Genomic DNA, 12,913 nt, shown 5'->3' with positions numbered 1-12,913 from the left:
CACAGAACAGTTTTTACTTTCTGTTAGACTTGCAACAACAATAATTTTTCCCAACTGTGAGAGATAAATATTATGCTTTTACTGCACCCACAGCCAAAACAAACACTGGGGTATTTACAAACCTAACTCATCAGGTAGTCAGAGCTGAATGCAGTTTGGAATACTTTCATCCAAGGGTAGATTACAGACTGCTCTAATTTATTTTTAATGAGAGATCTGATGCATAGATGCCAAAAATAATTAAATGGAGTTGTGGGCATTATGATAATGGCTCATTTAGAAAAATCCTCAAGAAATCATATTTGAAAGCCCAATCAGGCTCAATAGTTTCAGAAAGATGAAAGGAAAATCTCCTACCTCAGGTGCCAGAACAACATCTGTCCTATTCTCCGATTGCCAAGTGCTCTTTCCAGGAGAAACCTGGACAGTGCACAATCCAGAAAAGGCTCATACTTCAGGACTTGCACAAGTTGGAGAAGATACTGGGAGAGCTCTTCATCACTAGAATGAGGTACATAAAAGCAGTTAGTGAGAGAGTGGCTAGAATAGTGGTATTTCAAAAATTCAGGCGCATATGACAAACCCAAGAGTTACAGGATTTGGTTCAATACCAAGAGTGTCTCCCATTTTTTCCATCACACAAAGAAGGACAACACACAGCTTAGTGCAACTTCCAGATGGAAGTTATTCCAGATGCATTCTTTCTAAGCAGCCAAATTTCTTGTTTGGATTTGAAAGAAGTCAAAATAATTTAATTTTTTTATGCCAAATGTCTATCCTTGACCATTAAAAATTACTCACTAAACTATTCACCACAGAGACTTCAGAATTCAAGGACAGGAAATGTACAGTAATGATAATGTTACACAAGTCCTGCCCTAGGTTATAGAGGAGAGCAAATGAAATGCAACTAGGGAAGAACTGCAGAGAATGAAGAACTCTGTGAATCAAAACCAAATCAGTAATTCTCTGATTACTTATTGCATGCTGCAGCTCACATTCTTATTAAATGGTACAGCAGAGTGGAGGTGGCTGGGTGCCAGGTGTTACAGTACTTGACTCCAGGAATATTTCTCCCTTTGTTATTAAAACTCTCAAAGATTCTAGCTCCCCTTGCCCAAAAAAGGGATGAACACCCAGTCCTCTCTGGGACAAAGGTGCACTGGTGCTCTCCTGCCCCATGGAATATAATCATCATTTCCTACAAGGTGTCAGAATAAAGTGGTTTTATTTAGCCACCAGTGAGCCTACCTACAAATCAGACTGCTTTATTTGGCCACCTATTCACAGCAGGCAGTGTGTTCAGCTCTTTCCTCTTGGGGCTCTTTTGTCCTGTGAGCAAAAAGAATGAAGTCTGCCACCCCAGAAACCCTCACCTACCTCATCTGCCTCAAACAGCCCACTGCATATTCCCTGACGTACTGGTCGGGGTAGTTGAAATCCAGCAGTTCCAAAGCCTCCCTGGGCAGCAGCTTGGGCCAGATCTGCAGGAGGGCCTGGAGCTGTTCAAAAAAAAGGTGACAGGTCAGGACACAGGTGGGTCTCACTGCTCATAAAGGCACTCAAATGAACAGAGGATGGTGACCGGCTGGCACAGGATGGGGGGAGAAAAAGAATTTGGGGTAACTGGGCCCACTTCTGATTATGTTTCTTCCTCTTTAAAATGATGCAGATTATTTTTAGTCTGAAAAACCCATTTCTTCACATGTAGACACAATGCACAGTAAACAAAAATTAGGCAACACCAGATATGTATGGTTTAAAACAGAAATTCACTAAAATGAAGGTGTTTTGTAAGGGCTCTCATAACCATTTTGCTAACAGTGAAAGTTTTCTACTAAGGATAAAAAAAAAAAAAAAAAGGGTTTTGTTGAGAGAGAGCTTTCTTTACCAAAAATATTTGACGATCTCAACTGATGGAGCTTTTTTGAACAGTCACTGTGAATATTAATGAGCTTAAATTGAAAAAAAAAAAAAAAAGAGCCAGGTTAGATACTAAAACAAATAAAGAATCTCTAGATTGATGCAGTAATGTGCTGGAAAAAAAGTTACAGAATACAGTGATGCATAACTTTGGACTACCAAAAAATGACATTTAGAGGCCTCACAAAATAAACTGATTTTATTGCATTGTTATGAAGCTCACAGCTACCTGCTGAGAGCAATATGCATAGAGTTGTATCACTGAAAGAGGGCACTATAGATACAAATAAACACTTTCATGCACATTAATATAAATGCATATTAGTATAAATTCAGTGTATCCACAGCACAAGATGTTTCTTCCTGTAGGAACAAGTCATGATAATAATACCATTCCCTACAAATTAGATAACACAGGTTATTTTATATTTCAATAGCAACTTTAAAAAGCTGATTAATTAAGAAGATCTTGTTTTTTGTTTCAGCAGTGAAAAACCTTTATTTCTTCTCTGTCACCCATCAACTCCTGCTTCCAGTTCCAGCAGGACAAACACGAGTTCACATTCTCAGCCCACATTTAACAGGCATGTTCATAACACCATTTATACACCTTGGGGGCAGATTCTGAACTGAGTCATCATTTTTGTGAAATCCAGCAGGCAAGAAATCGGCATGAATCACATCACAAAGCCAGGGCTGTGCTGAAACTCCACAAGTGGAGGAAAGGACCAGCTAAGGCATGGGCAAATACAGGTATGCACACAAGATAAAGTAAAGTAAAGTAAAGTAAAAAAAAGTAAAGTAAAAAGTAAAGTAAAAAAGTAAAGTAAAAAAAGTAAAGTAAAACTAAAGCTGTTTTAAACATAGATGTCACATTCCCACAGAAAAATACACTCAAAAATACACTCAAAAATCCACTGACCCAGCAAGGATCAGTGATGCCAGTCCTGACTGCAGCCACCAACATTTCCATAGCAGGAGCACTAGCACTGAAACTCTGCAGGCAATATAACCCTGAGCACATATTTAATACACAAGGCAGACACTGAAAATGCAAACAGCAGCTCTGCTTGTCAGCAGTCAGACTCCAAAACAAAACTATCAGAACTTCTACAGAATCTACTGCAAATCAGGTGCAGAACCAGCAAAAATATAGAGCTATTTTGTTAATACTGAATGATTGAAATGGAGAAACAAATAGTCTGAAAAGATGAGCTCACATGGCCCCACATGCCTCACACATCAGGCAGTGAAGGTCATGGTCCACAGCATGTACATTTACCGGGAAGAAGATCTGAAAATACAGAGCTCCTCCCTTTGCTGAAAACATTGCACAGGTGGCTACAATGAGAATGAACAATGCATGTTTCAGAGAAAACCTGAATTTGGCCTTGCTGTATCAATATTTTCTTCTGAAAAGAAATAACCACAATTTCTTCCCTAAGAAGACTGTATGAGTCAGTACAATTAAGCACAGGCCAGTATTTTTATTCCAATTATTTCCAGTATTTCAGTTGTCCTTTCTCTACTTCTCATTAATGATGGTGTCACTTCACTGAAAGCAAGTGGATTAAAAAAAAAAAATTCTTTTTATTTTTTTGTTTGAATTCTGCTTTGAGAATAAATATTGCCTGAGAATTCTCATAACAAGTTCTGCCACCCTGCTACTCTGCTGAGCAGGAAGGTTATGGCAGCAGGAAGAGCAATTCCTTCAGTGCAACCATTCTGCTAAAATCCTGCAAATCCAGCGAGGGCTTGGTAAAGAATGGTAAATAATTCAGGAAAGCTGCTTGAATCCACTGAACATAACTTCAGGGACCACTGAACTAACAGATTAAAGATAATCTACAATCAAATATGACAGATTCCATTTCTAAAAGAGCCTTACTATTTTTAAGCTGCATTAATAAAAACAGGAATATAGTTATTAAGTCCATTTTCTTACAAACAGCTGGTGTTTGATTGCTTTTTCTTATAAACAGCTAATGTTTGATTGCTTCTTTGAGTTTTGTTGCTTTGTTGTACTGTGTTAGGGGTTTCTTGAAGTGTCAAGACCTACTGAAATACATCTAAAAATGGGCATTAAAACAACTTTTGGTATAACAGTACATTGTAGCAGACAACTACAGCTAGTACAGCAAGTATTTAATTTGAATGGGAAGTAAATTATATATCCTGATCATTTTGGAATTCCTAAAATGAATGAGGCTGTCTTGCTTTACCTGAAAAGGTAAATCATTAGGAGTACTGACATGTCTATGTACTACAGAAATATTCTGCATGTTTAAGGTAAGATCTCATTTTTCAGAGAGACTTTCCACGGTGCTAAAACCAATATTATGATATAAACTGCACTATTGTCTATAGATAAGCAAATATAAATACTATATTCCTTCCAAAAAGTACACAGTAACAAGAAAACATATTTCCGCCATCTGATTAAATAAAAAGTTTTATGCAAATATAATATTTAATGTTTCCAAATGTAAAGGAGTTTGGGCTGTCAGCTAATATCCATACTCCAAGTAAGTTTTCAAAACTGCCACCACAGGCCATATTTTAAAGCCCCAGAACTCAGAATGCCTTTTCCTTCACATATTTTAAGGTGCAAACAAGTGCCTGCTTGTACTTCTACAGTTTTGATTTCCAGATAATTTTTGATAATGAACAATAAATTCAGAAGTAATGGAACTACTAAGGAATGAGATTCTTGCACATGAAAGAACACAAGTGAGCAAGGAATGTGTGGGTGCTCCATTTTGTTAGTACAGTGTTCATGGCACAGACAAGGAGCTGGGATGAAATTCCATTTATTTTCAGAAGTTCACAGAACTTACACATCTAGCTGGGAGGAAGGATGTAGCAGAAAATGAACTCTCTGCTGAAGCACTCTAAGAGCCTGACTGGATAATCACAAAAATCATATAATGGATAGGCAGAAGATGGATTTTCATGGAGTGGAAATCTGCCTTTTCTTCCAAGAACACTTAGCTTGCAACCGGTGAAGGTCAGAATACTGAGGGGCAATAGAGTTTTCTACCATCAGTCATAATCCTTCACAGCAAATGCTTTTTAGCTCCAAGTTTATAAATATCAAAAAAGGTAGCTGAAAATGTTTAAAATGAGACTTGGGGAACGACACGAACATTATCTCAGTGTAGTGGTCTGCAAGAGGGTGAGCATCACTTATATCTGAATTCTGTCAGAAGACCAGAACAACACCAGTGCTTGGTAACTTGGGCCAGACTTCATAGTCTGGCTCAAACTTCACTGTGCACAATCTGACTAAAACATTTCAATTTCAATCCAGAAACCTTTTACTTTATTACTTTTAAAACCAGTCTATCAAGGAGGGATGGTCTTACTATGAGCTCATATAATTTTTCCTGTAATAAAGTTCAAACTATTCTCAAAAAGTGCCCAAAGAGTTGGATTCTGTCTGGGTAAATACACCAAAAGGCAGCAACACCAACTTCATTACAGTGCAATGAAATAACCTTGCACATCTGTGCAGGAAAGAAATGAACCAAGTTTACTGAAAATGCACCTTGTATCACAGCACCAGCCTCATGTCCTTAAAAGTTATTTTAAAGAGACTATTTGGTCAAAGAGACAAGATGAGAATTATGTGTTTTGTAGCACTGGTGGGTCTCACATCTCTTTGAAAAGCCATCTGTCTGCCTTGGTGAGTTTTAATTACCTAGTCTGAGATCTGGATTTTATCATATTTGAGCAGCTTAACAGTTTTCACAAGAACTTTTATTTCAGATCTTGATTTACAAAGGGTTTTTTTTTTAAAATAGCCTTATAAAAAACATTCTTGCTGTGAGGGTGGTCAAGCACTGACTTGTTTGCCCAGAGCCTGTGGAGTCTCCACTGGTGGAGGTAGTCTCAACTCAGCTGGACACAGCCCAGCTCAGACTGACTGTGCTGGAGCACGGGGCTGCACTGGATGAGTCTGGGAAATTCTTGCTTTTAGCATCAAATTTGAGCACAAGGTTTTAACATCAGTCTGTATAAATATCCACTGTGCTTTTCTTGTCATTCAGAGGACCCCTGAAATGCATTTTGGTTTTGGTTTATGGAGCTTTTTTTGAGGGAATAAGTTCTTTACGTGTCCAGGCTGCAGAAGTTAGACACTGAGCTCCAGCTTGCACAACAGCACCATTTCAAACCGGCTACACTTAGGAAAGAAATCCTATTTTCTGATGATTTAATTGAAGCTTTTTGCCCCACTCACGTTGTCTTTTCCCTTACCTGAGCAACGTCTTCAAGTTTGTTCCACTTTAAAGAGAGCAGCAGTTTTGGCAACGATTGTGGGAAATTTTCACGACAGTCATATCGCAAAGTCCAAATGAGATCCATTTCATTTTCACAAAGCTGAGACAAAGGATCTCTTTCCATTATATCTTTTAGCACAACATAAAACTTCTTACCACCTCGACCCTAGGAAATGAAACATGTATAATGTGATAAATTCAGTAAGTCTGGTACAGTACCTCAAATACCAGCAACACTGCAGCAGAAAGAACATCAGATAAAAACTCATGAAACACAGGGAAATGACCTCTGTGCCTTTCTTTCAGATTCCTTACTGTAGACACTGTAAGTAACAAATTCCAAATGCAGTGTGCAGAACTTTCTGAAAAAATAACTCAACTTTAGGGTTAAGGACGCTAGATGGCAATATTTCTGTTTTCCAACTCCAACATGGAGCACTCTCGTTTAGGATGCATATACTTTCTTCTTCTGTTTTTCAAATGAGCAAATTTAGATACATACATAATAATTTCTTCTCATTAGCAATAAAAAAAATACTTTTGCAACAATCAGAAGAAAACACATTTGCAAAGTAGACAGACATTTATCTTGGTCTTCTAGTCCTAAACTGTTTTTCAGCTCTAATGTAAATCTTAGCTGTCTTCCAAATTCAGAGTATGTAAAACTTTTTGACAAAATATAGACAAGTCCAAAATATACTGGGAAAAGCAGATATCTATCTGAATTTTAAAGCAGTTCATCAAAGTGAATTATATAAGAAAACAGAGGCAGTAGAATTGCTATTTGAGCAGTTGACTTATTTATTTCTGGACTGATGCAGAAGATAAGAACCAAATAAACCCAGAAAATAATTTAAAATTAGTCTTTAGATGATGCTCACCGCCATTGCAGCATTGTCACTGTTTCTTGCAATCTCAGCTGCCTTTTCAAGTATCTGCAAGAAGTTGGTTTTAAATACATTAGATTTAACCCCAAATCTGACCACATTGCTAGAACAAGCATTACAGAAACGAAGCAGATAAGGAAATGTTGCTATCTTTTAGGTAGTTTTGTCTATCCAGTGGTATAGCATGGACTTGTGTGCAGTGTCCCCTTTCTCACCTGCAGGACTAGGGAGATCAGGTACAGCAGTGCTTAGGATGACCTCCATTATTTCCTTTTTCATCACTCCTGGGCTAAATTAAACAGCCTTCCTGACAACGTCTTGCTTTCTGTTTCTGCATTTCCTCCTTATTTTTCACCACAGAAAATCAGTTCCTCAACTCTAAGTTATCCTTTGCTTTCTCACCTCTACTTGTGCAGTTTCCAAGGGCACTGTTTCCATGCCCATGGATTCATGCTTCTAGCCCTCAATCCCAGTAGGAATCCACAAGTCCAGTCCTTTCACCATGCTCTAAGACTGCCCATATGATTTTAAACAGTGTGTCCATGTACTTCTCTAGATCTTGGATCTCCTCTCCTTTTTTTTTTTTCTTTTGAACATCTGACTTGGTTTCTGAAGTTCACACAATAACCCACAATGGAGAATTAAGTCTAGAAGTAAATGCAGTTCTTCAAAGTGCATTCTGCACATTACTGCAACCAAGCCAGGTGTTACAATGCTGAGTTGGCCAGGTATGTCTGTCTACAGCTGTCAGATGCTGCTGCTTTGAGGAACAAATAATGAAATAAAATCTCAATAAAGAAAAAAGTCTAAGGAACTCCAGCATCTCATTTCCCTGAGAGCTCTGCCTCTCCTGTTACCCAGGAGTACAACAGCACCCCAGCTGGTCTGGGAGTCACAGGTCCATCAAGACTTGTGTTGTCTTTACTCAGACAACACGAGAAACAACAAAAGACTGCAATAATCAGAGCAGAAATACCCAGCAGCTAAAATCCCTAGAAAGGCATCCTAACTTGTTTTATTTCTTTTCTCTGTATGAAACTCTCATTAATATCATGTATTACATCTGCTACTTGGCTACAAAGCTTATTTACATACTGTGTGTGAAAACATGCATAAACAAAACCACAGTGTCCTAATTCTATGTTTGATTCTCTCCTCCCCCTGCTTTGAGAGTTACTCTGTGTGCAAATAAAATTTCAAAGTCTGCAAGTCCAGCTTTGTTCGCGTGAACCCGAGCCCCATGATGTGCCTGCAGCACTGGCCATGGACCAGCCCCACACATGGCTCTTGTCTCAGACAAGTTTCTTATCCCTGCTCCAGGCTCTTTTGCTCCCTCAGCCCCCAAAAGCTCCTCGCTGTGCAAGCAGCATTGCACAGCTCGCTGTGCAAGCAGGTTGATGAGATGATTGAAAAGATCCATCTACTTTTGCACATTATGTTTCTCAAAACACAAATCTGGCATCTCATTCTTTGTTTTCTTGGCAGAAACCAGCAACAACACTGGAAAATGAGAAGTGGCCATAGAATAAGCAAGTCTCAGCTGGAGCATTGTGAGAGACAGATCCTCAGCTGATGTAATTCCAGCAGCTGCAACATCACTCCTCATTCAACAGAACCTTCACCAAGAGAATCTTTAGGAGACTGAGTTGAATGAAGCTGAAAGTCACAAGGGATGAAGACCATTAGACCCTACCTTAATGTCACTACACTGTCTCACCCAGGAAAATCTATTGGCTGCATTCAGCCCAGAGTTTTAACTTCCTGAGTACTTGGTATTGCAGGGACAAAGAAAAGAAACACCAGAGCAAGAACAAATACGTGATTGCTAAAGAGACACACTTTTACTTAGTCTATCTAATATGTACATTCATTTCTTGCTTTAAAAATTAAATACCCCTAAGTGTAATGAGTAAAAAACTTAAAGCAATACCAAAACTGGATAAAATATATCCACTATGAAGCATTAACTGGTCAGCATAAATAAACAGCAATTGGTCAGTACCAGTTTAACTGCATTTCCAATGCTGTTTGAACAAAAGAAAAAGTACTGTGATGAAAAGGAAGGGGAAACACTATTAACCCAAACTGAAACACATGAAATGCTATCTTGTTATTTGATTTCATTTTTATGAACCTTAAATCCCAAATCTGCCTTTGAACAAGATGATAAAGCTTGGTAATTTCAGTCTTTTTGTTCATGCCTCCTGAAGGTGCAAAATCCTCCAAAAAGAAAAAAAAGCAATTTCTCTAGGTTGTTACTGACTTTCCCCAAACCAAAATTCAGACTAGTGTGTACATGAGTTAAGCCTGACTTTTATAATATATCATTAGCAGTCTGTTTTAAGACTTATTTCATTACTTGTTTCCAGGACTTAGCTTTTTTGCTAGTTTCTAAACAATTTTCCATCTATCCTTCACACTACAGAAATAACCACGTGTATTCCAAATATACACTTCCTTTCTAGACAGATTCTTATCTTCATCTGTAGAAAACTGCAGGGCCACTTCAGTGGATTTAGTCCAAGAGCAGACCTTCACAAATCCCTCTGCACACAGTGTTAAGAGTCCATTTATCCTTTAAAGGACTCGAGCTCACAGGGCAGTGTCCCAAAGAGTGCCTAACACACATTTGTACCAAGAGAGAACAGATCTTTATAGATCACAGGCAAGAACAGTTTGAGGGTTTCCAGAACAGCAGATAAATTTAGCTTTTTGTAAGATCATTCATACAGGAAACTGATTTGCTTTTGACCTTCGAAAGACCATGTACAGACCACTTTTAAAAGTGTACATCTTCAAAACAGACCCTGAAGTCAAGCACTGCCACTCATGCAGTGAAAGTTTAACAAACTGCAGTACAGTGACTAAAGGGCAGGAAAAGGGGAATTCACTGGAAAAGGCAGTGTTGGAAGGAAAGAAAAACCAGCTATTTCCACATGAGCATTCATGACTGCTCTTTAGGTCATCCCTTACCTTATCAAAGGGAGGGTAATTAATAGGCTGTTTTGAATATTCCTGAAATCTAATGTGCAAAGCTGTTGCATTTTCAGTGTAAGGGTTGGTCTGGACGGTTCCCATGGGATTCAACATTTCTTCAAGTTCATCTGAAACACAGACAGAACAGTTAATATTACAGGCCAGCATGCAGTAAGAAATCACTTCCTTATAAAATGGACAGAGCATGTTTTGCTGCACAGCACTTCTAGTGCAATGCTCTGTATTTCTAGCACAAACTGCCTCCTGCATTCCCAAATGGTAGATTATCACCCCACGAGAAACTGATTTCTTTAAGGAAACATAATAGTCCAGGGAGGCTGAGCTATCCCTACACTGAAACAAATCCCAGCGAGATCTGCAGCTTCTACAAAGCAGGACACCCCCTCTGGATCAAATGGAGAGCAGAGCTTCAGGCCAGCCAGGCTGGGACAGCGTTCCTCAGGATGGCATCAGAGTGAGCTGGCTCCAGACACTCCCACTAACTGATCTCAATATCAGGGAACAAGACAAAGTTCCAATTCACAGCTTTTGCTGATGCAAATATTATCACTTACATTATACCTGATCTATTCAATTTGGGGTGCAAGGCACAGGGACCAAATGAAACCTAAACTGTACCTCCAAAGCAAGTAAGACCAGATATAAACATGAATCTATTTTATGTGGCTTTCCTTCCATAACAGATGAAACTTTTAGAACACTACTTCTTGCTCTTCCTCTTTCCTGCTAAACAATACTTTTAGGAAAGAGATTAAAATGTTGTATGCATATCCACATAAAAATTACAAGTATAAAGAGATTATTACAGGAGAACTGAACATGCACACAGTAAATATTCTGCTATTGGATCCCACTCTGTCCCACACCCAAAGTCCAAATCTGAAAAGCTGAGGTTTACCAGGAAATGATGACCAGCTGTGCAGTACCAGCTCTCCATTCCTCAAGTGTCCTTTATAATCAAACACCATGGTATTTACCCAGGCTACAGGATAATGCTGCCAAAGGAAAGAATTGATATATGGAAGTGAAGATGCCAGCAAATGTTACTATACAGAAAACACTGCAAATATACAAAATTGAGAGGGTGGCTTGGAGTTTTTTTCAAAGGTGATACCTTTCAAAAAAGAAATTAATCACTGAGAAGTATCAAAAGTTTTCATACCAAGATGTGCAATTCTTAATACATACACTGCTTTTAATATCTTTTAATTTTGCATTCTTGAGCACTAAAGTGAGGACAAGGAAATATTTCTGGATGCTCATTTTGATATAATTAGGAGGTCACTCAATAAAAACAAATGAGATAATTACCACTTTTCCTGCTTTCCTAATGGTTTGGTATTTGGAAGGATTCATTGCCTTGGTGGACTTTTTAGTTTTCATCTTATCCATGACAGCATAAACAGCAAAGCAGAGCCTTGCCATCCTTGGCAGATCACAGACATTGATTTCAAACTCCAGCACTTCATTCCAAACGTGGTCACTTCTCCCAGATATTTCTGTGCTCACAATTGTTTTACAAAGGAGCTCTGTGCCATGGAAAAGACCAGCCCTAACATGAACCTGCCATAAAGAAATGAGAGGTTTTAAGCTTGTCACAGAACCTACAGAATTCTGCAAAGAATAATATACAGAAAATACATCCATATTAATTTCATCAAACAAACAACTAAGCCCAGTGAAGAAGTTAAGACTGATTTTCTGAATACAAATTAAAATCTTCAGATAAAACCAATTTGTACTTCTAAATGAGAAATGTTTGGGGTTTTTTTCAGTTGAAGAAAAAACTCACTTTTTATTTCAACTATTTCTAAAAATGTATAGAGGGAACACTGCTGACCTTAACATCAGGAGTCACCTGTAATAATAACAACAATGTGCAAGATTTCCAGGGTTTGTTTTGTCTTTAGTACCCAGAAACCAACAAAACCAGGTAACTTGAACAATTAAAATAAGGGTCAGGAAAGGAGAAGGACAACTAGACAAAGAAGCTGGAGTTACTGGCTCTGAAATTAAACTCATTACATGTCAATGCTAAGATGTTTTTCTGTTCTTTCTTCATTTTTCTGTTTCATTTCTACATTTCTGTTCCACAACATATATACACAGAAAACTGCAGAGTGAAATGTGCCAACTTCTTTCAGGTGGCCTTCCAATATGTCAGTATGAGAGAGACAGAGAGAAAAACCCACAAAAGCAATTTTTTGGCTCAACACCAAAAATAAATTCTCAGTGTTAAATGTGTAAAAGTAATCTGATGTTTCAGATTCCCTCTGCTCCTGAAACCTTCCCCACAGTCCCTTTAAGCTATCATATTATTGCTGAGCACTGCAAGGGAAAGAGAGAGATATTAAATTTGATAGTGGCTTTGGGTAAAAAAATAATTCACCTCTCTAATTCTATGACTTCTGATCCTGTTAATGTAAGGGATTGAATCCCAATTTTTTTCTTTTCATTCTGACATGCCCCTTTTTTGAATAAAATGGTGTGTACTGATTGGGTGGCCAAAGACCAAGAGAAAGGAAAAGAAAATTTTCAATGTCACGTATTTGGAAAATGGGCTGTTGGACTGCTGGGTGAGGTCACTTGTGCCCTAGGTGGATGTCCCCAACCCAGCTCACACTGGGGTAGTGCTACCCAGCTGACAAATGTTTTGTTCCCCACTACAAACACTGCATTTGTGAACCTTGGTGGCGGGTTCAGCAGAAATGGATGAATATTGGCTTATCCACAGCACAGTGGGGCTAAAGGAACAATGGCAGTGAATTAAACAGCCTTAGAATCAGGACTGGAAAACAAATACACTCTCAATAGTGACAATTTTGT

At 38.4% G+C, this 12,913-nt stretch overlaps 1 protein-coding gene across 6 annotated transcripts in view; it reads right to left on the bottom strand.

Moving 5' to 3' along the window:
- Positions 1 to 12,913, bottom strand: part of PIK3CB (phosphatidylinositol-4,5-bisphosphate 3-kinase catalytic subunit beta) — a 91,648-nt gene that overhangs the window by 15,586 nt on the left and 63,149 nt on the right. For all 6 annotated transcript variants that reach the window (XM_059854915.1, XM_059854913.1, XM_059854911.1 and 3 more), the window contains 7 exons: positions 11,399 to 11,650; positions 10,986 to 11,082; positions 10,064 to 10,194; positions 7,085 to 7,138; positions 6,181 to 6,369; positions 1,381 to 1,502; positions 358 to 501 (listed from right to left, as the gene is read on the bottom strand). In XM_059854915.1, the coding sequence (XP_059710898.1) occupies positions 358 to 501; positions 1,381 to 1,502; positions 6,181 to 6,369; positions 7,085 to 7,138; positions 10,064 to 10,194; positions 10,986 to 11,082; positions 11,399 to 11,650 (989 nt within the window). The remainder of the gene's footprint in view (positions 1 to 357; positions 502 to 1,380; positions 1,503 to 6,180; positions 6,370 to 7,084; positions 7,139 to 10,063; positions 10,195 to 10,985; positions 11,083 to 11,398; positions 11,651 to 12,913) is intronic.

Source organism: Haemorhous mexicanus, chromosome 10, assembly GCF_027477595.1.
Source record: "Haemorhous mexicanus isolate bHaeMex1 chromosome 10, bHaeMex1.pri, whole genome shotgun sequence".
Lineage (NCBI taxonomy): Eukaryota > Metazoa > Chordata > Aves > Passeriformes > Fringillidae > Haemorhous > Haemorhous mexicanus.
Note: the sequence above shows the minus strand (reverse complement) of the source record. Positions and strands in the feature narration are given on the sequence as shown.